The sequence below is a fragment of the Notolepis coatsorum genome (assembly GCF_963971535.1).
Source record: "Notolepis coatsorum genome assembly, chromosome: 6".
NCBI classification, from domain to species: Eukaryota; Metazoa; Chordata; class Actinopteri; order Aulopiformes; family Paralepididae; genus Notolepis; species Notolepis coatsorum.
Window position 1 is genome coordinate 30,810,161 of NC_140170.1, and position 24,589 is coordinate 30,834,749.

A 24,589-nucleotide genomic window follows, 5' to 3' on the forward strand; every position below is an offset into this window, starting at 1 on the left:
AATTCTCCCATCCGGACCAATGCAATTTGAAATATTATTATAGAATATAGAATAGCAGGCCTATAAATGACTTTATTATAGCCAATTCACACATTTATGGATTGGGACAAATCTTCTCTTTCAAATGGCCGATTTCAATTTGGATTTAGTATCACCAGGCATGCATGAAGAACAGATAATGAAATCTACTGTATGTACAGTAGGTTTTGTATTCTTGTAAGCGCTCCGCCATTTTTAAACTGATTTCAAATCGGATGGTTGCTAAATGCTCAAAATAGGGGAGACAAACTAACTGTGCTCCAATATATGCCAATAATGTTCAGTTCTGTTTCGTTAAGGCTTCGCTCAGCACCAGTTGCACTGTACTTCACTTCGTGTACATACACTGAATACAAAAATTCCACCATGTACCTTTACATCCCCATATTCGTCTGACCACACCCCCTTCCGCTTACCTTCATAAGCAGGTGTGTGGTCACCTACTCGCCTCCTTCTTCACTTTCACCACAAGGAAGTGCCTCGGTAGATCCCCACTTGACGAGGTTGTTAGCTGAAGAAAGTTGAGACGTGTTTACATTGTGCTTATTTTTTTCTTCTCTCATATATTCGATAGAAAAACCTAAGTCATAATGTCTACTCCGGAGGGTCGTGTTCGCAGCGCCACTCTCCACCAGCGATTCTCCATTTCCGCCTCCGTCGTACGTCCTGGAGCGGGGCTGTTGCCTCTCTCGTGGTTGACAGCCACGCCCGGTAGGCGTCCGATGGGTAGTTCGCCTCACCAAGGAGCTGGTGCACCAGTGCCGTCGCCTAGGCGATGGCCCGGTTCTGGCTCTGGTTCCTCTGTTTCCGAGGAATCGTCCGCTGTTGGGCGGCCGGTTCCTTTGGTTCCAGGGGATTTGAGACGCAAACTTTTTGCGTCGGCTCGCTCCCGTCGCAAGATGGTGGCTTGCAGACGCGAACGGCCAGGGTTTGGTGAGTTGCTGGAGCCCAGTGAGGATGCGTCAGTCTCTACATGCCCGATGGAAACAGAGGATTACATGGTAGAGGCGGACGGGTTCTTATTTGAAGGCCCGGTGGAGACAGGTATCCCTCCCATCCAGGTAACACTGGAGGGGGGTGAGATGTCTCCTTGGGGCGCCTCGTTTGAAGACGTTGGAGAAGAACCTCTGACTCGTCGGCGGGATGCCCTGCTATCAGCCACATCGGAGTGTGGCTCCTTGACCAGTAGCAGCCTGCTGTATGTGAGGGATGCGGGCTCGGTGGAGGAAAGTCTGCAGGGGGAACTGCAGGCTTTGTTTCCCAAGCTCATGGTGGTGGCGGCAGTCGCAAACGGCGTGCCGCTGTCGCAGCCACTGCCTGTTCCTGTCCCTGATGATCTCATAGGTCATTTATGGCAGCGTCGCCCGGTGAGAGGGGTGGACGTTGTCTACCCATTTTTCCCCTCAATGGGGGCCTATGTTCGTCAGGGCCAGGTGGTGTCCCACATCATAGGCCTCACCCCCGCCTACGTACAAGTTACGCGGGTGGCGGGTTTGGTCGACGGTATGAGGGAGGGCGTGCCACGGCTTGATAGGCCGATGGCCGCGCTCCTCTGTCCGGAGGTGGTGTGGGAGCCGTTACGGAAGCCGGTTCCTCAAGGGAAACCGGCTAGGCGGTTGGCATACTGGAGCGACCAGTCATTTATCGCCGGAACACAATCTCTAGCTGCCGCGTCTAACATCGCGCAGCTGGCAAGATTCATGTCCGGGATATTGACGGGTGGCATGGAGCAGATGATGTACAACATGACCAGCTCTCCCAGGCGGCAGGAGCTGTCCTGCATCTGACTCAGCTGCAGGCCATAGCCGCTGGGAAAGTGTGCGCCCTGGCAACTCTGAACCAGCGCCACCTTTGGCTGGAGCAGGCGCGTGTGCCGGAGAAGAAGAGACTTCCACTTCTGACGGCACCCCTCTCCGATGCTGGACTGTTTGGGAAGGCCCTACAGTTGATGACCTCAACCTGTAGAGAGATGCAGGAGGAACGCTCTGTGCTTCAACCTCATTTTCCCCCTCCCGATGTCGCCGGTGGGGTCAGACGGCTGCCACGTCGTCGAGCGTCTTCCACCGTGGCTGCTGCTGCCACCACCGCCACTGCTGGTCCTTCGAGGAAGAAGGCCAGGAGGAGAGAGAGCGCCGCCGCTACAGCCGACCCATCTACGCCCGGAGGTGACGGTAGGGACCGTCGAGACCAGCCGCCGATTGCTTACCGTCCCTCCGGGGCTCCCCGGGGTGGCAAATCCTGAGCGACTTTTTTCCCCTGTGGTCCCCTCTGTTTTTCCCTTCCCGGCCTTGACATATGATTTGTTTGAAAATAAAAAGTTCCCTCTAAAGGGGGACTGTATTTTTTGTTAACAAACTGTGTGTTTCTTCACCAAACATATGATGGGGTTGCAAAGTGTGAATCTTCACTAGTATGGGTTGATAGGAGGGCTACGTTCATGTTAAGAGCTTTAAGCAAGGTCTGCAGCCTACACTCGGTTGAAAAAGGTTTTTTTCTACCTCGGCCTGAGTCTCCACATAAGGTAGAGGTTACTTGTATGTTCTGTTGCTTGCACGAGTAATGTTGAGCTACAACACTGTTGTGTTGGTTGCAGTAATGCTCGTATGAACACGTACCACGGCTCAGCCGTTCTCGCTCTCTCTATCAGTGTTTTTCTATGTTCAACATGGATGCGGGTGTAGGATTCACACACACACGCGACTTGGTTTTGTTGTAAACCCTGTTCACAGTTGTCTGTGGTTAGCATGCATTGTATTAGCTTGCGCTATTCATTAGCATTGCTATTAAAGGTATCGTGTGCTAAAGTTGTTGCTGTGTGCAAGGAAAGGGCTTGTGAGGGGGTACCGGATAAACCCCTCCTTCCCTCTTCTGATTGGTCAGGGGTTTTTATTCATCTCTTGTCAGTCCAGTCAGGGCCAAGCCGTTAGGCGACTTGGCAGGGAGGGGGGGGGGGGAAGGGTTCCCTAACTCTGCTCCTATTACACAGGCGTTGAGTATTGGGTTTCCCCCGTCATAGCACACGTCACTACGCACGTTGCTATTGACGATGGCTTCTGTGAGTTAGACCCGTATGTACGGTCTGTTGTTGTCAAAGTGTCGGGATAAAGCGTGGGTTCCACTACGCTCGATATATGTGTAACTTGAGTCGGTTGGTCACATGACTCAAGATTGCCATGGCTTTTTCACTCTATGACTCACGTGGGAAGTCTCTCTGGGGAGCTCCGTCTAATCCTCTGTGGTGGGGGTGACTGGATATAAAAATGTAAACAGTTTTTATCCTCAGCTGTGTCAAATGGGATTCATACAGTCGGTGCTTCTTTTCCTTTTTAATAAAAGAGTGTGGAGTATAGGAAGCACCACACCCTTCTTGTCGTTCTCCCAGGCGCCTTGAGGATTCAATGAAGGGTCTAAATTAGCCTGTTCATTGATGTGGTTGTGTCCCGATGCATGCATGGTGCTAGCTCGGGGTGTTTCTGATGGGAATCATGCGGGTAGCTAGTACGCCTTGCTTGTGGTTAAAACAGCGTTTTTATAAAGCAACTGGGATGGAGGGTTTGTCCTCTTCCAAGAACCTGTTACTGGTTCTCGACGGGTTCTCGTTCATGTCTGGGGGATGTTAACGGAATAAGATCAGAACATAGGTAGAGGGGTCTCACGCCCTTGGGGTGGGCCACTGAGCACGGTTCACACCCGTCTGGGTGGCGCCCTCTTTTCATGTTTTTTGATCGACACGCATATCTGCCCCTTCTCACGGAGTAGGCAGGTCGGCGTGGTTAGGGCACAGGACTGGTTCTGGTCACGCTGGTCCAGGTCAGTTAACCCGTTGTCCGCCGGGGATGCAGATCTGCTGTTCTGGTACCCTGAGGGACTTGGGCTTTTTTCGGGGGGGAAATGCCGGGTCGGCCCGGGGTGTCACAAGGTTAGGCGTTATGGAGACCCTTGTTGGGTACTCTTTTGTACCTGGCACTATCATAAGGGGCTGGTTCTCTTTTTCTTCGCTCCTCTCTCACGCATGGTGGAGAGAGGGCTGTTGGGGTGGTCTTCTGGACTTCCTGTGTGCTTCCCGAGCCGCCGGGCCCGGTCCGAAGTAAAGTTTCGTTGATACCGTAGACCTGGGATAACCCTTTTTCTTGAGGGGTTATAGGAACAACCACCGCATATGGTACCAAGGGGGTGGTTGATTCCCTGGTGTGTTGGAGCAAAGTCAACTCCCGGTTGAGTGTGCCCCTGCACGTTCATGACGTCTGCCAATCATGTCAGCCTTCTCTGCCTCAACCCCTCTGGGTGGGTTTTTTTTAATGGAGGCTTTGTCATGGTGATCAACAATGCCAGCATACGCCCCTTCCGCCGGGGGGGCTGTTTTCAGCTGACTCCTTTGGCGCCTGTCTCGTCCGCAGTGCTCCAGGCTCAGGTTACAGCCTGCTGCCTGGTTTCCCCGGTGCGCTGCCTGCTTCCGTTGGTTAACCTTTTGAGTGCTTACGGCCATGCTGACTGCCTGTGTTTCAGAGTCAGTGTGCCAGGCGGTGTGCTATTGGGGGGAAAGGGCCCGCTCTTGGAGGGGTCCTATCCGAATACGCTGGCAATGTGGGAGGCGGTGTCACTAAGTGACCACCTGGTGGGGTCTTGATGCCTGGCATCATTGACCTCTCCAGGCCCCCTTTTTCCAGGGGATCCAGTCCCTTCAGTGGGTCTGGGTCTTCCTTCGCGCTCCGCTGCTACGGCCTTGCCACAGGGTTGGGTTTGCTCTTGACCCCGTGATTTTGGGGGCAGTAACGAGGTTGTTCCTTCCGTTGGTTCCCTGGTGGCATGCGGGTTGTGCGTGTGTGTAGTCGTGGGGTCAAGCCACGGTCTGCTCACCCTGTGCGTTGAGTTGCTTGAGTTCCTCTTCGCCTGGTCGGATCCGTCTCCCCCCGTAAGCCTCCAATAGGGAGGGTATCCTCCATTAGGGAGGGTCGGGGGGGCTCGGTCCTCTCCGGTCTGATGGTTGTGGGGGGCCTCAGCGGGGTGTATTTGTCGGGCTACGGCTCCCGCTCAGCCCCTGTTGTGCAACTGGTGCTGAGCGAAGCCTTAACGAAACAGAACGTAAGGTTATGTATATAACCAAGAGTTATGGTGCGCTCAGCACCAGGACGCCGCTGCTGCCCTTGATCTCGCCTTGTGGTGAAAGTTTGGGAAGGAGGCGAGTAGGTGACCACATCTGCTTATGAAGGTAAGCGGAAGGGGGTGTGGTCAGACGAATATGGGGATGTAAAGGTACATGGTGGAATTTTTGTCGGTTGCCATTTTTTTTTTGCAGTTTCTTGGAGCTTGGGGGTACCTCTTCAAAATACAAGTGGGTGCTCTGTGATATCGCTTGGGCATTTTCAGATATTAACCCCTTCATGACCGAAAATGCCCAAATCACACAGAAATAGAGATGTATGATATTGCATGCTGAATATAAATTAAATGCATCAAATTACATTATCTTAATGTTTTTTTGTACAAGGGGTGATGTGAAATTAATATTAACATTAATATTAACATGTAACATTTTCAGATATTAACCCCTTCATGCCCGAAAATGCCAAAATCACACAGAAATAGAGATGTATGATATTGCATGCTGAATATAAATTAAATGCATCAAATTACATTATCTTAATGTTTTTTGATATGGGGTGATGTGAAATTAATATTAACCCTTTCAAGACAGGCTTGTAAAACAACTTTTGTAACAGTTATAAGCAGCAACACACACACTTAAGTTTGCCTTGTGTTGGTCCATAACTAAATAAAACAAGTGCACACTCACTGGTGTGAAGGACAAATCTGGCAGATGTGTTACATACTGTATTAGGGTCTTGAACATCCTACCCTGAAACATGTACAGAACATTGTGCATGGCAAACCATGCACTTTACAGCTGCACTTCTTCGAGGTACACAGGGCCTCATTCTTGCAGCCACACCGGATCATCTTCAGGGTGTAGTCTGGGACAAGTTTGACATCTTCTGGTAGGTGGATTGGGATCAGTGCCCTGTTACAGGTGTCCTTCTTCCATCCAAATTCCTCTGGGTTCATTGCAGGTGGCAGATTCTTAATGAGATTTCGCCAGAGGTACGCTTGGAAGTGGGCCCTCTTCACATTTTCAATGAACGCTTCCTTTGTTGGAGGTAGAGCAGTGAGATTTGGTGAAGACATATGTCCTTTCCCATCCCCCCCCCCCCCCCGACAAGTAGCCTTGTCTGTGCTCTCTGTTATGCCATAACAGGCTGAGATGACGGCAGTGGCTTGGTCAAGGACTTGCTGGAATGGTGCATCCACATTGCCAATGGCTGATAGGTCGTAACCAGCTTTCAGGGCTTTGATGACAGAGCCTTTTCCCAACCTATAGTACGATGCTACAGTGTCACATCCTGATATGGCATGGGCTGGTAAAAGGTGTTTGACAATTTGTTTATGCTTGGCCCAGTGTTGACTTCATGTCCACTATTACTCTCTCCTTACGGGGGGGATTCCATGATGAGTGGTACATCCAGTCCTGCCTGATGGTAATGGTGAAGAAGTAGGATAAACACACCTGTATCATCAGAAACCACTGTGATTTGATGGGCTTCTTAAGCACACCTCAGGATTTGTTGGACGATGATGGTGTCAGCTTCTTCCTGCTGTCTTTGCTCAGTTCTTCACACAGTAATTTGTTCAGCTGTTTCTTGTTTTTGATGGATAACAGGACAACTGTCTGGGCTGGTAGCTTGGTTGATAGGAGGAGATGATGCCTTTTGTTGACCATTGTCTCCCTGACATCTCTGGTGACGGACTTGATACTGTAGTCATAATATCTGTCAAAGATAAGGTAGACGTCACTCTTTAAGAGGTATGAAATTAGCCGTGCCTTAACATTTGCAATTAAGTCATTGACAATGCCATCAGCTGGCCAGTGGATAGTCCAAAGAAGTGCAGATGCATCAATGACAGTGATGTCTGCGTCACCGGCTTTCCTCTCCGAGACTTCCACCTGAAGTGACTTCTTCAATGTGGACTTGGCTTTACACAGTCGCATTCCTTCCTCAGTGAACATGGCAGTTGGGATTGGTGCTAGCTAGGAGAGAACATCCCTTACGTCAACACTGTGGTCACTAGAGAATAGTGCGATTACCCTTGAGTAGATGACATTTAAGTCATAGATTTTGGTGTCACCAACTTGGATGCATTTAGCTGTTAGTGCCATTGTCTTCTTTTTTTTAGATGGTGCCGTAAAATCCCTATGGCCAGGTCTTTTCAAAATCTGCTAATATTGTCTCTTTAATCTGTATAGCATTAAGCCTTAAGGTCCCCCTATAGGGGGACCCTGCTTTTCTTTATCATAAATCGATCAATAGAGACCGTATTAGATCCCCAATTATCATATCATGGGGTATCATTGGAAAGCCACACTCATTGGCTACAACCCTGTGCAAAGATTTTCGAGATCGCCAAATGATTGACGGAGCTAGAGCCCCGGGAGTCGGGGGTGGTAATGTGTACTTTTGCGTACTTTGGGGCACGCCTCACATATCGGCATGTAACTCGAGAACCGCTGAACGGATTTTATCACCTGAAAGGGCAATCGACAGGCAAGAACCCACCTCACCCCTGCCCACTTTGACAACCTAGGATGGCTTAGAGTAGACGACAGAGTACAGCAACTTGCAATGGGCCTGGTCTACAAGATACACTACACGACCAAGGTACCCATGTACATGACAAAATACTTCCCAAAGGTCAGTGAATACCATTACCACGATCACAACACCAGAGGGAGCTCCACAAATCATGTTAAACCCAGATTCGGCTCAAACAAGGGACTAAACACGTTTCGCAATTATGCCACATCAATGTGGAACGCCCTACCCAAAGCTGTAAAGGAATGTGAATCACTACCCACTTTCAAAAACACTCTCAAAAAACACCTAAGGGAGACTGCAACTCGAAACTGGCCCCTGTAAATGTCCGAACACAACCCCCTCCAATGTACAGTAAATGACCAAGTATGGTCTTGTCAATAATCCAATGTACAGTGTTGTTTGTACAGTTGTACAGTGTCCCCCACCCACCCCTCCTACCCAACCCCCCCCCCCCCCCCACTCCTACCCAACCCCCCCCCCCCCCCCCCCACCCACCCAACCACCTCCAAGGTACAGTCCCCACCCACCCCCACCTACCCAATCCAATGTACAGTTTCTACGTCTAATGTATATACTTTTTTCTTTCTGGACTCTTTTTGTATCACAAACAGTACTGTAATTGCAAATCTGGTATGTCATAAATGTATAGATGTAGCAGTACTGTCTATCGGTATGTCATGTATGTCACATATGTTACGATGAATTGAAAATGGGGGACCCTGATGTAAACAAGACGAAAGTCTTTCTCTGGTCTGCATCCCCTTAACAATTGTATGTATTGAGCTGTACTGTACTGTACCCATTCTGCAATCTGTTAATAAAGTTTTCAATCAATCAATCAATCAATCAAACAAATAGGGCTTTAATTCTATCTATATATTGTATTAAAAGAAATGCACACGCGAGCCACTAGAGGTCGGCAAAGAATCGTCCACATGTGGGCCCTTGGATGTTAAGAGGTCAATGTTTTAAAAAAAAAAATTTAGCCAAGAGTAAAGACCATAACCCTATCAAAAACAGTAGTCAAAGTGTATATTTTTATTTTTACCGATGTTTTATATGTTTTATCGGAAATACAGATTTATCGGTTCATTTGCTTAGATTTTCTGTACACATGATCTCAATAAGGTGGTGAATGAGCTCAGTGAGCATTTTCTTCTACCCGTATACATTTTTGATCATCATCATCAAAATCATAAATCATAATTAATCATAATTAATTTATTCATTACAATTTACTCAGCCTAGTAAGAGACACAATATTTCTGACACTGGGAATACATTCCCCCAGGTCCCTAGATGTTCCTAGATATCAAGAACATGGAAATTGACCTTGCAGAAGTGGAGCAATCTTCCATTTACTTAGGCATGTACCTTTAGGCGAAAACGGTCTACAGATTAACAGGTGCTGGGGATATCTTCCTACTGGTGATGTTCACGATGCTTTCTGCAGGATGTTCATGGGGTTCCAATGGATGGAGGCAGGTATCTAGTTTCTGACATGAGTCCAGCTCTGTCCTTGGTGTGTGTTGTGAAGGATCAGATTGAACCGAATATGTATATTTATTTATATATATATATTTAATTGTATTTGTATATCGATTGATATCCCCTGTATATTCCTTGTACAATATGCATTGAATATCCCCGTTTCTACTAAACAGCCCATAATAGTTTTATTCTACCATTGGACGAGAACCTGGCGCCAGGTTGCCATACCCCTAGGTCCAAGTTCAATCGTGCCGCCTAACATGTCGAGGCAACCCCCGGTTCCGCGCAGTAATATGTCGGGCGAAATACGAATGGTACTATTTGTTCATAGCGCATATATATATGGCACCAGTAAAGTAGAACTTTCTTTTAGTCCAGTTCTTTACCCTCCAACAGAGTGACAGACGCAAAAGCCTCCCCACGACGCACGTGCGGTGTAGTAAGGCCTACTTGGCTCAGAATAGGCATTGAGATATCGTGTAGATTAATAGTTGAATGGTCATAGTTTGAGTTGAGTCGAGTTGGACGTATTCTATTAAGCTAATAGTAGTCTATTTATGTATGGTGCATCGTGCGGTTAGAGTTCTACAGTTATCAGTACCCCCATCGTTCCTGACGTTATCTGGACGCTTAACCAGGCTGGTCAGACCCCTAGTGGTGATTGCATCCGAGGAGCTCCGGGCCAAGAGCGACTGGACCTGTATATTGGATTACTCTACCCGGACGACGGCGAGCCTTCCACGGCTTGGATTATGCTTTGTGTGCTTTGATTATTCCATGGATAAAGGCCAACACTGCTGAGTGTTGGAATTACCCCCCGGAGAGGACTCCAGGTGAGACGGCGCTCTACACGTGAGGTCACCTCACGTCTCTCCGTTGTGGACCGGCAGATACCGTTCCACAGAGGGTCCAGCTGTATTCGTCTGCGGCCCGAGGTTCTGTGGGCACCGTGTCCAAGACTTTGGATTCTCCCAAGACACCGTCGGCCAGATGGGATACCGCCAGCGGCTTCTCTAACCCCCCCCTCCTACTGTCTTACAACCAGCGGGACCCCCCCCCCCCTTAGTGTATCCAGCTATAATCATCTAAGTACCATCGCTATCGTTTTCCTAAATATTCCAGGTTGTATACTTACTCCCTGCGCAACCAGAGATTGGACATTCAATGTTGATTTACCTACGAATACTCATTTGCCATAAAAGTGCATATTCCATATTTCAAATCATAAATGTAATTAAGTGATCGTTGTATACACCCTTTGCTGTATTAAACCTTCGATTTGGTACATTTGTGTTGGTTCGTTTCATCAGGTGGGAAAGTGTTCATCATACTTATATCTTGTACTGGGTGGCCAGAAGTTAAAGTACATGAGGTAGTGGTATTAAATATCATATCTAACAATACAGTCAGGGAATTGTACCCCTCAGTTACAATTGGTCCTTCGAGCCGGATGGTAACTAGTGTAATATTAATATAGTGTTATTAATATCGAAATGGCCTATGATGAACACTCCACGAAACGATCCTCCTAACCTAGAACGCCCGCGGCGCAGACGACAGACACCTCAGTACTTAGAGGCTTACACTGTCAGTCAACTACCTAGCCTTCGACAAACGGTAAACGCGGTAAAGGTAGAAAGTAAAATTATGTCTGACCTTAACGAGCAGGTTTCCCCGACCACAGAGGCCCTAGTAGGTCCTAATGTAACTGACCAAGCTCACGGTGGGGACCAGGAGGGAATTGACATGCCTTTACCCCCCGCCACTACTCAAGAAGTAGTCCCCGACAAGCCCCGGGAGGAAGACAACCCTACAGAGAGAGAACTCTGCACGGAAGAAGAGGAGGAGAGCGCCGAGGAACTAGAGCTCCAGGACTCCCCAACGAGTACCCCCAGGAGCGGCTCACGCAGGAGCGGCTCACCTCCACAACCGCCTTCCCCCAGCGAAGCGGAGAGGATACTACAACAGGCGTTCCTCGTCAGCCTGACAGCCTCTACCGAACGCGATCGGCTCCAAGCACAGACGCTTAGCGAGCGCGAACGTCTCCAAGCACAGGCGACCAGCGAGCGCGAACACCTCCAAGCACAGCAACGGAGCGAAGAACAGCGCACACGTCTGGAGATGAGACGCTTCCAGATGGAAGAGAATATGGCAAGAGACCGGGCCGACGCCCAGCGCGCCGCTGCCGGTGCCCAAAGAGAAACAGAGCGCGCCGCCGCCGACGCCCAGCGCGCCGCTGCCGGTGCCCAAAGAGAAACAGAGCGCGCCGCCGCCGACGCCCAGCGCACCGCTGCCGGTGCCCAAAGAGACGCAGAGCGCGACAGACTACAAGCGCAACTAATAGAGCAGCTGATCAAAAGGACAACTCCCTCTCCCTCCGCCAGGGGCTCAAGGAACTCGTCGAGACAACAGTCAAGAGCAGCGTCACCGCAACGAGCAAGCGACCCTGAACTTGACCGACAGACCGAGTCTAGACCCCCCGCAGACCCCCTTCCCATACCGGTCCAAGCGAGACCCAGCTACAAGGAAGGAGCGGCATACACTGCGGAGAAGCAAGATAAACGATTACAGGATCTGGAAGATTTGATAGAGGAAGAAGAGGGAGAAGAGGAGAACCAAGCCCGACGACAGCACAGTACTCCACCGGACCAGGAGGTCCCATACAGTCCAGGCTATACCCCCGCGGCGCTGCGCTACAGACCCCCGACTCTATTCACGGGTGAGCACGACGCACGACCAGCCCCGAGGAACAGTACCTGGACCAGCGGGCCATGGTACCCTGCCAGTACCAGCCCACAGCGAGGCGCAAGAGGGGACTCGCCCAGGAGGTCTCTCCCCCAACGCTCGCCGATGTATCAGCCATCCACGGCGTCATACAACGCCACGCCGTCATTCCCAGACTTCGCCTATGAGAGTCGAGCACAGTACACGGAGCTCCGGATGTGCTTAGAGACAATGATGGTGGATGTCGCTGATGAACGCCACAAGTATGCAATATTACTGAAGCACCTGAAAGTACCGCGAGCGCACAATATAGCGCTAGCCTATGCTACCTCCTCGACCCCATACACAGCGGCCCTTGCAGCGCTGGATCAGAGATATGGACGTATATGGGATTACGTAATCCAGGAGATAAGGCATATTGACCGCCTACCCCCAGCCACAGACAATCGCTCACTAGACGACCTGTCAATCAAAGTGCAGTCCCTGGTGGGGATGCTGGGAGCTCAACGGGAGAAGGGCATGCATGAGCTATACGCCAACTCTAACGTTGAGAGGATTTTGGAGAAGCTGCCACTCGCAAGACAGGAGCGCTTTAGGCGGCAGAGGGACTACCGAGATCCCGACGGCCCCGAGCCATCCCTCCTTGATCTGGCCGACTTCCTGGCGAGAGAGGTCAGCAGCTTACGACTGGACACCTTCGGGCGGAGCACGCCAAGCTCCAGAGAGGGACCCAGGAGAATAAATGATGGAAGAAGATCGGTGACTGTCATGCACCAATCAGAGTCAGTAACGAGCAGTAAGAGTCACAGCACCCCCTCGAGAAAAGAGAAGTGGAAGATAGCGTGTCCCTACTGTGAGAAAGAACACTGGCTGTCACAATGCGACTCATTCACAAAGATGAATGCAGAAGAAGTGAGTCAATGGATAAAGTCCAACCGGCGCTGTTATCGATGTGCGCGGCCCCACATGGCAGCCGAATGCCGCCTAAAGAAAAGGTGCAGCCGGTGCGATGGAGCCCATCTAGATATACTACACGATAGTAACGGAAGACGGCCTATACCTGCACCACGGAGCGGCACCAAGGCAAGTGTCATGTACATTGACCCCGCCAGCAGCAACGGAGCTCAAGTGCTCTTAAAGGTAGTCCGTGTGACATTGAGCTACCAAGATAAAGTCATGGACACTTACGCCGTCCTTGATGACGGGTCAGAGAAGACCCTTCTGCTCGCCTCCGCTGCGACCCAGCTGGGACTGCGGGGGAGCAAGAACGAAATGACGATTCGGACAATAAGAAGAGATTTAAAGACGATAAAGGGCGAGAATGTCTCCTTCACTATCGCACCCAACGGGCAGCCAGAGCGACGGTACAAGATCACAAATGCTTTCACCAGCCAAGAAATAGGACTATCGCAGTACACCTACCCTGTCACCAAGTTGATGGATAAATATGTGCACCTGCGCCAATTACCTATCCCGCTCATAGACGGCGCTACCCCGACCCTGTTGATAGGCTCCGACCATGCAGAACTCATAGTCCCGATTGACCGGGTCCATACAGGCCCCCGAGGCTGTCCTGCAGCAGTCGAGACCCGCCTAGGGTGGACCCTCCAAGGCCCCCTCGCTAAATCTCTCAACCGAACAGCAGCCACCAGCTGCCTCCACTCCAGAGTGACAGCAGGAGACACCACACTCCTGCAGCATGTCGAGAAGAAAACTGACTGGCGACGCCGAGCGCTGCTCCGCGCCTCTCTGATCAAAGACGGCTTTGATCTCCGGCAGCAGGCCAGCAGCGACCCCCCAGTATTGTTTGCACTACAGAAACACGTCACAGAGGACCCAGCAGCAGATGAAGAGGTCCAACACAGTGTGAAGAACAGTTTCTACGTGGACAACTGTTTACAAAGCGTCTCGACTCAAGAAGAAGCCGAGGCTCTCCTAATCAAGTTACGCGCCTCCCTAATCAAAGGCGGCTTTGATCTCAGGCAGTGGGCCAGCAGCGACCCGCACGTATTGCGCAGCCTCTCCTCCGCAGACAAGGCTGCCAGCAGCGAGACCTGGATGGCGACAATCCCAGGAGAAGCCCAAGAAATGACACTAGGATTAGTCTGGCGCTTCAAAACAGACTCGCTCCACTATAGACACAAACCCTTGGATCCAGAGCAAGGAAGGTCGGCGGCGATACCGACCACCAGACCGAGTGTGTACAGAACACTCGCCAGACAATATGACCCGTTGGGATGTATTCTACCTTACACCACCAGGGCAAAGATGATTGTACGAGCACTATGGGACAAGGACCAGGGCTGGGACGACCCAATACCCGCACACCTTGCCTCAACATGGAGAGAGTGGGAGACGGAACTCCGCTCACTCTCAGGTGTCAATATACGCCGCAGCTACTTCCCATCCACAGTGAGGCCAGAGACATGCGAGATTGAGCTACACGTCTTCAGCGACGCCTCCGAAGTAGCCTACGGATCGGTTGCCTATTTGCGTGCCCAAGAGATGGGAGGAAAGATACACACTGCTTTCATACTGGCCCGCTCAAGAATAGCCCCACGTAAGCAACAATCTATCCCACGTCTAGAGCTCTGCGCAGCCCTCGCAGGAGCGCATCTAGCCACGTTAATCCAACGTGAACTCACCATTCCGGTGCATAGAACAATCTGGTGGTCAGATTCCACAACAGTACTCACATGGATTAAGTCTGATTCATGCAGATACAAAGTCTTCGTGGGAGTCAGAGTCACCGAGATTCAAGAATTAACAGAAGAAGCAAGCTGGCGGTATGTGGACACCAAACACAACCCAGCTGACGTCATCACCCGGGGAATGTCTCTGGATGACCTAACCCGTCGCAACATCTACAGTGACGGACCAGCATTCCTCAAGCTCCCGGAAGGAGATTGGCCTACGCCCACCCCGAGGGAAGCAAGTAACGAGGAGGCTGAGAACAAGAAGCCTATGTTCTGTGGACTGAGCACGGTCGCCTCCACAGACCCCAACATAGATGACTGCATTACCCTAGAGAGTGCGCAACAAAGAACATTCCTGCGGCACCACCCAGAGATTCAGTCCACCACTGACATGTCAGCAGCTGACTACGAAGAAGCAGAACTTCTTCTACTACAACGAGCCCAGAGAGACTCGTTTCCCGACGAGCTAGACTGTCTACAGGGAGGAAACCCCGTCCCATCAGACAGCAGACTGATTCACCTGGCACCAGAGAGTGACGCACATAATCTCATCAGAGTGGGTGGTCGCTTGCGGAGAGCCCCCGATCTACCAGATGACATTAAGTACCCGATCGTCTTGAACAGCCGACACAAGGTCACAGAGCTGATCATAAAGAAATACGTCTCCAGTGATGTAGCAGATGTCGACCCAGTCACCCCCAACACACTCCTAATGGGGCGGCTGGACCCCGCGCTACCCCAGACAATGTACAGGCCTGAAGAAGCGAACGGCCGAAGAATGTGGAGGTACAGCCAAGTACTAGCTGACAAGTTTTGGAGCAGCTTCCTACTTCACTACCTACCGTCTCTACAGACCCGCCAGAAGTGGGTAAAAGAGAGAGACAATTTGACAGAAGGAACAGTCGTCATGATTATTGACCAGTCACTACCCAGAGCTATGTGGCCGGCTGGCCGCGTAAGCAAAGTGATCACCGGTGCCGATGGCAAGGTCCGAGCAGCTGAAGTACTCGTCCAAGGGCGCACTTACACACGTCCCGTGGCGAGGCTCATAGAACTGCCCCGACTCCCAGATACTATCGATGATGACCATGACCCTATGACTTTGTGAGTTGACTGACCATTACAGCGAACCTTGAGTGGTAGACAGTGCGGTTAATCTGTCTCTGCTTAGCTAATTAGGTGGGACTAATTAGGGGGCGGCTGTTGTGAAGGATCAGATTGAACCGAATATGTATATTTATTTATATATATATATTTAATTGTATTTGTATATCGTTTGATATCCCCTGTATATTCCTTGTACAATATGCATTGAATATCCCCGTTTCTACTAAACAGCCCATAATAGTTTCATTCTACCATTGGACGAGAACCTGGCGCCAGGTTGCCATACCCCTAGGTCCAAGTTCAATCGTGCCGCCTAACATGTCGAGGCAACCCCCGGTTCCGCGCAGTAATATGTCGGGCGAAATACGAATGGTACTATTTGTTCATAGCGCATATATATATGGCGCCAGTAAAGTAGAACTTTCTTTTAGTCCAGTTCTTTACCCTCCAACAGAGTGACAGACGCAAAAGCCTCCCCACGACGCACGTGCGGTGTAGTAAGGCCTACTTGGCCCAGAATAGGCATTGAGATATTGTGTAGATTAATAGTTGAATGGTCATAGTTTGGCACCATACCGTCGAGTTGGACGTATTCTATTAAGCTAATAGTAGTCTATTTATGTATGGTGCATCGTGCGGTTAGAGTTCTACAGTTATCAGTACCCCCATCGTTCCTGACGTTATCTGGACGCTTAACCAGGCTGGTCAGACCCCTAGTGGTGATTGCATCCGAGGAGCTCCGGGCCAAGAGCGACTGGACCTGTATATTGGATTACTCTACCCGGACGACGGCGAGCCTTCCACGGCTTGGATTATGCTTTGTGTGCTTTGATTATTCCATGGATAAAGGCCAACACTGCTGAGTGTTGGAATTACCCCCCGGAGAGGACTCCAGGTGAGACGGCGCTCTACACGTGAGGTCGCCTCACGTCTCTCCGTTGTGGACCGGCAGATACCGTTCCACAGAGGGTCCAGCTGTATTCGTCTGCGGCCCGAGGTTCTGTGGGCACCGTGTCCAAGACTTTGGATTCTCCCAAGACACCGTCGGCCAGATGGGATACCGCCAGCGGCTTCTCTAACCCCCCCCTCCTACTGTCTTACAACCAGCGGGACCCCCCCCCCCCCCTTAGTGTATCCAGCTATAATCATCTAAGTACCATCGCTATCGTTTTCCTAAATATTCCAGGTTGTATACTTACTCCCTGCGCAACCAGAGATTGGACATTCAATGTTGATTTACCTACGAATACTCATTTGCCATACAAGTGCATATTCCATATTTCAAATCATAAATGTAATTAAGTGATCGTTGTATACACCCTTTGCTGTATTAAACCTTCGATTTGGTACATTTGTGTTGGTTCGTTTCATCAGGTGGGAAAGTGTTCATCATACTTATATCTTGTACTGGGTGGCCAGAAGTTAAAGTACATGAGGTAGTGGTATTAAATATCTTATCTAACAATACAGTCAGGGAATTGTACCCCTCAGTTACAGTGTGTCTGCTATAACCCTGGCTTTGCTTTCCTCTTTGTGATAGAGCTGAACTTTGGAAGTGTTTGCTTCCTCTTCCATCTCCTTCATGTCTGACTCGATTTTGCAGCAGATGTGGCGGCTCATTGCCCAGATCTTCAGTGCCTCTGGCTTCAGGGTTATACCAATGATCCCTCCTGCACTGTGGCCATACCTCATGAAGGTGGACTCTATGAACTGGTCACTCCACAGGCCATTCCATATTCCGCTGATGTGTCTCGTGACATGTTGCCCCTGGAGGAAATAGCTTTGGACACATGGAGGAAGCTTTTCCATGGACCGGAGGTACAGTAGTAGAGGCCATACCTGGCATAGTTGACATGGCCGGCTGCAAAGTAGTAGGGAAGCATCTTCCGGAACATCGTCAGATGTCCCAACTGCCTTGTCCTGATGGCACTGTCAATGATTTAATTGGAAATGTTAAGGCACGGCTAACTTCATACCTCTTAAAGAGTGACGTCTACCTTATCTTTGACAGATATTATGACTACAGTATCAAGTCCGTCACCAGAGATGTCAAGTTCAAGTTTTTTGTCAAGTTTCTTTATTAGTTGTCATACAGAAGTACAGAATACTTTTATACAAAATGCTTCTTTCTGTTACGCTCCAGAGACTGTGCTAGACAAAAATAGATAAGTATAAAATAAAATAAGTATAGCAAGTATAAAATAGAAGTCACGTACGTAGGCACAAGTGTTCAGTATGTACATATGTACAATGTTCAATGCAGTAGAAGTAACTGAGTTACCATACAATATACTATACAATATACTAATATACAATATATCAGGGAGACAATGGTCAACAAAAGGCATCATCTCCTCCTATCAACCAAGCTACCAGCCCAGACAGTTGTCCTGTCTTCCATCAAAAACAAGAAACAGCTGAACAAATTACTGTGTGAAGAACTGAGCAAAGACAGGCTATTCCATCTACAGAGCACAAACACACACAAGTTGGTGTTGACAGGTGAGGACCCATGTCCCATCGAGATCAAGATGGAAGAGAGACGGATGAGATATGATCTTGAAAATCAGCAGGAAGAAGCTGACACCATCATCGTCCAACAAGTCCTAAGGTGTGCTGAAGAAGCCCATCAAATCACAGTGGTTTCTGATGATACAGATGTGTTTGTCCTACTTCTTCACCATTACCATCAGGCAGGACTGGATGTACCACTCATCATGGAATCCCCCTGCAAGGGGAGAGTGATAGTGGACATGAAGTCAACACTGGGCCAAGCATAAACAAATTGTCAAACACCTTTTACCAGCCCATGCCATATCAGGATGTGACACTGTAGCGTCGTACTATAGGTTGGGAAAAGGCTCTGTCATCAAAGCCCTGAAAGCTGGTTACGACCTATCAGCCATTGGCAATGTGGATGCACCATTCCAGCAAGTCCTTGACCAAGCCACTGCCGTCATCTCAACCTGTTATGGCATAACAGAGAGCACAGACAATGCTACTTGTCTGGGGGGGGGGGTGGGAAAGGACATATGTCTTCACCAAATCTCACTGCTCTACCTCCAACAAAGGAAGCGTTCATTGAAAATGTGAAGAGGGCCCACTTCCAAGCGTACCTCTGGCGAAATCTCATTAAGAATCTGCCACCTGCAATGAACCCAGAGGAATTTGGATGGAAGAAGGACACCTGTAACAGAGCACTGAGCCCAATCCACCTACCAGAAGATGTCAAACTGGTCCCAGACTACATCCTGAAGATGATCCGGTGTGGCTGCAAGAGTGAGGCCCTGTGTACCTCGAAGAAGTGCAGCTGTAAAGTGCATGGTTTGCCATGCACAATGTTCTGTACATGTTTCAGGGTAGGATGTTCAAGACCCTAATACAGTATGTAACGCATCTGCAAGATTTGTCCTTCACACCAGTGAGTGTGCACTTGTTTTATTTAGTTATGGACCAACACAAGGCAAACTTAAGTGTGTGTGTCGCTGCTTATAACTGTTACAAAAGTTGTTTTACAGGCCTGGCTTGAAAGGGTAAATATTAATTTCACATCACCCCGTGTATGAAAAAACATTAGAGAATGTAATTTGATGCATTCAATTTATATTCAGCATGCAATATCATAAATCTCTTTTTGTGATTTGGGCATTTTCGAGCATGCAGGGGTTAATATCTGAAAATGTTAATATTAATGTTAATATTAATTTCACATCACCCCTTGTATGAAAAAACATTAAGATAATGTAATTTGATGCATTTAATTTATATTCAGCATGCAATATCATACATATCTATTTCTGTGTGATTTTGTCATTTTCGGGCATGAAGGGGTTAATATCTGAAGATTTTACATGTTAATATTAATGTTAATATTAATTTCACATCACCCCTTGTATGAAAAAACACTAGAGAATGTAATTTGATGCATTTAATTTATATTCAGCATGCAATTTTATAAATCTCTATTTTTGTGTGATTTTGGCATTTTCGGGCATGAAGGGGTTAATATCTGAAAATGCCCAAGGGCTATCACAAGCACCCTCTTGTATTTTGAAGAGGTACCCCCAAGCTCCAAGAAACTGCACCAAGAATGTTTTAACCCACAAAACAAGGTTCACCTATAAATCAGGCTATGGCTCCCGGACTATTACATTGCACCCCTAGATCGAGGATTTACACACAAGGTTGTCTGGAGTTAGAACTCTTACAGCTTTCTCTAGCTGTAACAAACATCATGTGGTTTGAAGATATATAAAATATACCACACTCACACAGGGTCAGGGTTACACACAGGGCTGATCTAAACCCACGCCCTGTACCTGCCAGTCATTCCTCAAAGGACACTGATTGGTCTGAATCACTGTGGTTCAGCCCACACAGAGAAACAACAAACAGGAGTAGTAAACAGTCTCTCTCTCTGCTTCTCTCTCTCTCTCTCTCTCTCTCTCTCTCTCTCTCTCTCTTCTTTCCAGAGAGGGGATGATGGCTCGTCCTTTTCAGAGCCTCAGTTGATAACATATGTGTTGGACCTTCACTTTGCTGGAACAGACACCACCTCCAACACCCTGCTTACTGGCTTCCTTTACCTGATGAACCATCCACACATACAGGGTATCTGTCTGCCTGCCTGCCTGCCTGCCTGCCTGCCTGCCTGCCTGTCTGTCTGTCTGTCTGTCTGTCTGTCTGTCTGTCTGTCTGTCTGTCTGTCTGTCTGTCTGTCTGTCTGTCTGTCTGTCTGTCTGTCTGTCTGTCTGTCTGTCTGTCTAGACACACACATTAGTTATTTGTTTGAGTGCCATTGAGTCTTTAGTGTTAATGAAATGCTAATAACATTTCTTCTTCTTCTTCTTCTTCTTCTTCTTCTTCTTCTTCTTCTTCTTCTTCTTCTTCTTCTTCTTCTTCTTCTTCTTCTTCTTCTTCTTCTTCTTCTTCTTCTTCTTCTTCTTCTCCATAATCTCTCTCTCTCTCTCTCTCTCTCTCTCTCTCTCTCTCTCTCTCTCTCTCTCTCTCTCTCTCTCTCTCTCTCTCTCTCTCTCTCTCTCTCTCTCTCTCTCTCTCTCTCTCTCTCTCTCTCTCTCTCTCTCTCTCTCTCCCTCTCTCTCAGAGCGTTGTCAACAGGAGATAGACCAGGTGTTGGAGGGGAAGGATCAGGCCAGCTTTGAGGACAGACACAAGATGCCGTACATGCAGGTATAGTGTTCAGACAACAGACACAAGATGCAGGTATAGTGTTCAGACAACAGACACAAGATGCAGGTATAGTGTTCAGACAACAGACACAAGATGCAGGTATAGTGTTCAGACAACAGACACAAGATGCAGGTATAGTGTTCTGACAACAGACACAAGATGCAGGTATAGTGTTCAGACAACAGACACAAGATGCCATACTTGCAGGTATATTAATAATAATAATAATAATAATAATAATAATAATAATAATAATAATAATAATAATAATAATAATAATAATAATAATAATAATAATAATAATAATAATAATAATAATAATAATAATAATAATAATAATAATAATACACTTTATTTGTATAGCACCTTTCATGCAAAAATTGCATCTAAAATAATAAGATAGAATAGACAGAGTAAAATAGTGAGACATAAAATTAGCACATAAAGTACAGACATATACAATCACAGTTTTTTTACAATGCAATAAAATAGTTCTGGATTACTGTTTAAAGTCATCTTTACCTTCTCTGTTTGGTATCCACAGTTTAGGACCTGACAGTCATCCCTCCTGTTTGATACCCACTTTGACCCTTCGAACCTCCCTCTCAGAGCAAACCTCCCACTCAGGACAAACCTCCCTCTCAGGACAAACCTCCCTCTCAGGGCAAACCTCCCTCTCAGAGCAAACCTCCCTCTCAGAGCAAACCTCCCTCTCAGGACAAACCTCCCTCTCAGGGCAAACCTCCCTCTCAGGACAAACCTCCCTCTCAGGGCAAACCTCCCTCTCAGAGCAAACCTCCCTCTCAGGGCAAACCTCCCTCTCAGGACAAACCTCCCTCTCAGAGCAAACCTCCCTCTCAGGGCAAACCTCCCTCTCAGGGCAAACCTCCCTCTCAGGGCAAACCTCCCTCTCAGGACAAACCTCCCACTCAGGACAAACCTCCCACTCAGGGCAAACCTTCCTCTCAGAGCAAACCTCCCACTCAGGACAAACCTCCCTCTCAGGGCAAACCTCCCTCTCAGGGCAAACCTCCCACTCAGGACAAACCTCCCTCTCAGGGCAAACCTCCCTCTCAGGGCAAACCTCCCTCTCAGGGCAAACCTCCCTCTCAGGACAAACCTCCCTCTCAGGGTGCAGTTCTAGGTCTGGGTCCCCACACAGTTTTAAAAACCTGACAGTCTTTCGTCCTGCTTGATACTCACATAGTTCGATACCTGACAGTTTAGAACCTGTGATAAAAGTCATATAAGAGTCAAATAGAATGGACAGAGTAAGTGAAGAGGTACGTTTTTTTTTTTTCTTTTTTTTTTTTAGATATTTAGAGATCTAGCTTCCCTAATGTCCACAAGTAGTGTGTTCCATAACTTTGGTGCATAGTTTGCAAAGGCTGCGTCCCCGATTCTCTTTAGGCTGTGGTTTGGAACCTTCAATAGACCAGTAATAGATGGTCGCAATGTTCTAGAAGGCACAGAGTTGACTATCCTAAAACTCCACTGTCGGTGTGTGAATGTGTGAGTGAACGGGTCAAGTGAGGACCAAATTGTAAAGAGCTTTGGATAAAAGCGCAATATAAATGTACCATTTACCATTTTATTTACAATTTTTACATGGATAGATACATAGATAGATAGATAGATAGATAGATAGATAGATAGATAGATAGATAGATAGATAGATAGATAGATAGATAGATAGATAGATAGATAGATAGATAGATAGATAGATAGATAGATAGATAGATAGATAGATAGATAGATAGATAGATAGATAGATAGATAGATAGATAGATAGATAGATAGATAGATAGATAGATAGATAGATAGATAGATAGATAGATAGATAGATAGATAGATAGATAGATAGATAGGTAGGTAGGTAGGTAGGTAGGTAGGTAGGTAGGTAGGTAGGTAGGTAGGTAGGTAGGTAGGTAGGTAGATAGATAGATAGATAGATAGATAGATAGATAGATAGATAGATAGATAGATAGATAGATAGATAGATAGATAGATAGATAGATAGATAGATAGATAGATAGATAGATAGATAGATAGATAGATAGATAGATAGATAGATAGATAGATAGATAGATAGATAGATAGATAGATAGATAGATAGATAGATAGATAGATAGATAGATAGATAGATAGATAGATAGATAGATAGATAGATAGATAGATAGATAGATAGATAGATAGATAGATAGATAGATAGATAGATAGATAGATAGATAGATAGGTAGGTAGGTAGGTAGGTAGGTAGGCAGGCAGGCAGGCAGGCAGGCAGGCAGGCAGGCAGGCAGGCAGGCAGGCAGGTAGATAGATAGATAGATAGATAGATAGATAGATAGATAGATAGATAGATAGATAGATAGATAGATAGATAGATAGATAGATAGATAGATAGATAGATAGATAGATAGATAGATAGATAGATAGATAGATAGATAGATAGATAGATAGATAGATAGATAGATAGATAGATAGATAGATAGATAGATAGATAGATAGATAGATAGATAGATAGATAGATAGATAGATAGATAGATCTTCTGTCACGGATGTAGTATTGAACCCAATATGCAGACAGAGACAGAACTGGTGCAAACACAATATGGGTGTGTTTAATAGAGTGGTCAGTGTCCAGGCAGGGGTCGGTACACTGGGGTAATACTCGGAATGTCCAGGGTGTGCACGGGGGCAAGATAGTCATACAGACGGGGTCAGAGCAGGAGCAGTTGTCGTCAGCCGAGCGTAGGTCTGAGCAGTACTTATTTAATATTTATAGTTTTAAGAGTTTTGTCTGTACCAACAGTAGGTGCATTTAATGTGTATGACCGTCAGTCACTTATAGACATCGGATTACGGGAAACTTACCGATTGGATTACTCACTGGACCAGCTTTCCGAACCGCAACAATGGCCTGAGGAGATTCTCCGGAGAATGGGACCAGAGCCTTTGTTCCTTGATCCCAGGAACAAAGGAACCAGACGGCGTGGGAAGAGAGCTGGGATCCGTAACAGGCTGAGATCCAGACGCCACCGAACGCCATTGCCCAGTATATTGCTAGCCAATGTACAATCAATTGACAATAAACTGGATGACATCCGAGCAAGGATTCAATACCAAAGAGACGTTAGGGACTGCAACGTTTTCTGCTTCACCGAAACGTGGCTCACGACGGACGTTCCAGACCACGCAATCCAACCAGCTGAACACTTCTTTATCCACCGCAAGGATCGTACAGCAGAGTCCGGTAAACAACGTGGAGGAGGTATTGCCTTCATGTTTAACAACAATTGGAGCGATCCAACTAACGTGAAGGAATTATCCAACCACTGCTGCCCAGACCTGGAATATATAACCATCAAGTGTCGTCCTTTCTTCCTCCCGAGGGAGTTAACGGCGATCATCCTTGTAGGAGTGTATATTCCACCGCAAGCCAGCAACAACGTCGCGCTCTCCAGACTCCACGACGAGGTAAATAGAATACAAGCGGCGAACGTTAACGCCGCCATTTTGGTGCTGGGTGATTTCAATAGCGCTAATCTGAGAAAGGTATTACCTGACTTCTATCGGCATGTGACTTGCAACACCAGAGGCGGTAACATCCTAGATCACTGTTACACGCAATTTAAAGGTGGCTACAAGGCTCATTCTGATAGTGGCTTTGGTAAATCAGATCACGCGTCCATC

At 47.7% G+C, this 24,589-nt stretch overlaps 1 protein-coding gene across 1 annotated transcript in view; it reads left to right on the forward strand.

Moving 5' to 3' along the window:
- The window catches only part of LOC311229432 (cytochrome P450 2J6-like), a gene marked incomplete at both ends in the record, with an annotated part of 99,970 nt that overhangs the window by 53,691 nt on the left and 21,690 nt on the right, over positions 1-24,589 (forward strand). The window contains 2 exons of the mRNA XM_084315515.1: positions 20,179-20,317; positions 20,811-20,896. Coding sequence (XP_084171641.1) covers positions 20,179-20,317; positions 20,811-20,896 — 225 coding nt within the window. The remainder of the gene's footprint in view (positions 1-20,178; positions 20,318-20,810; positions 20,897-24,589) is intronic.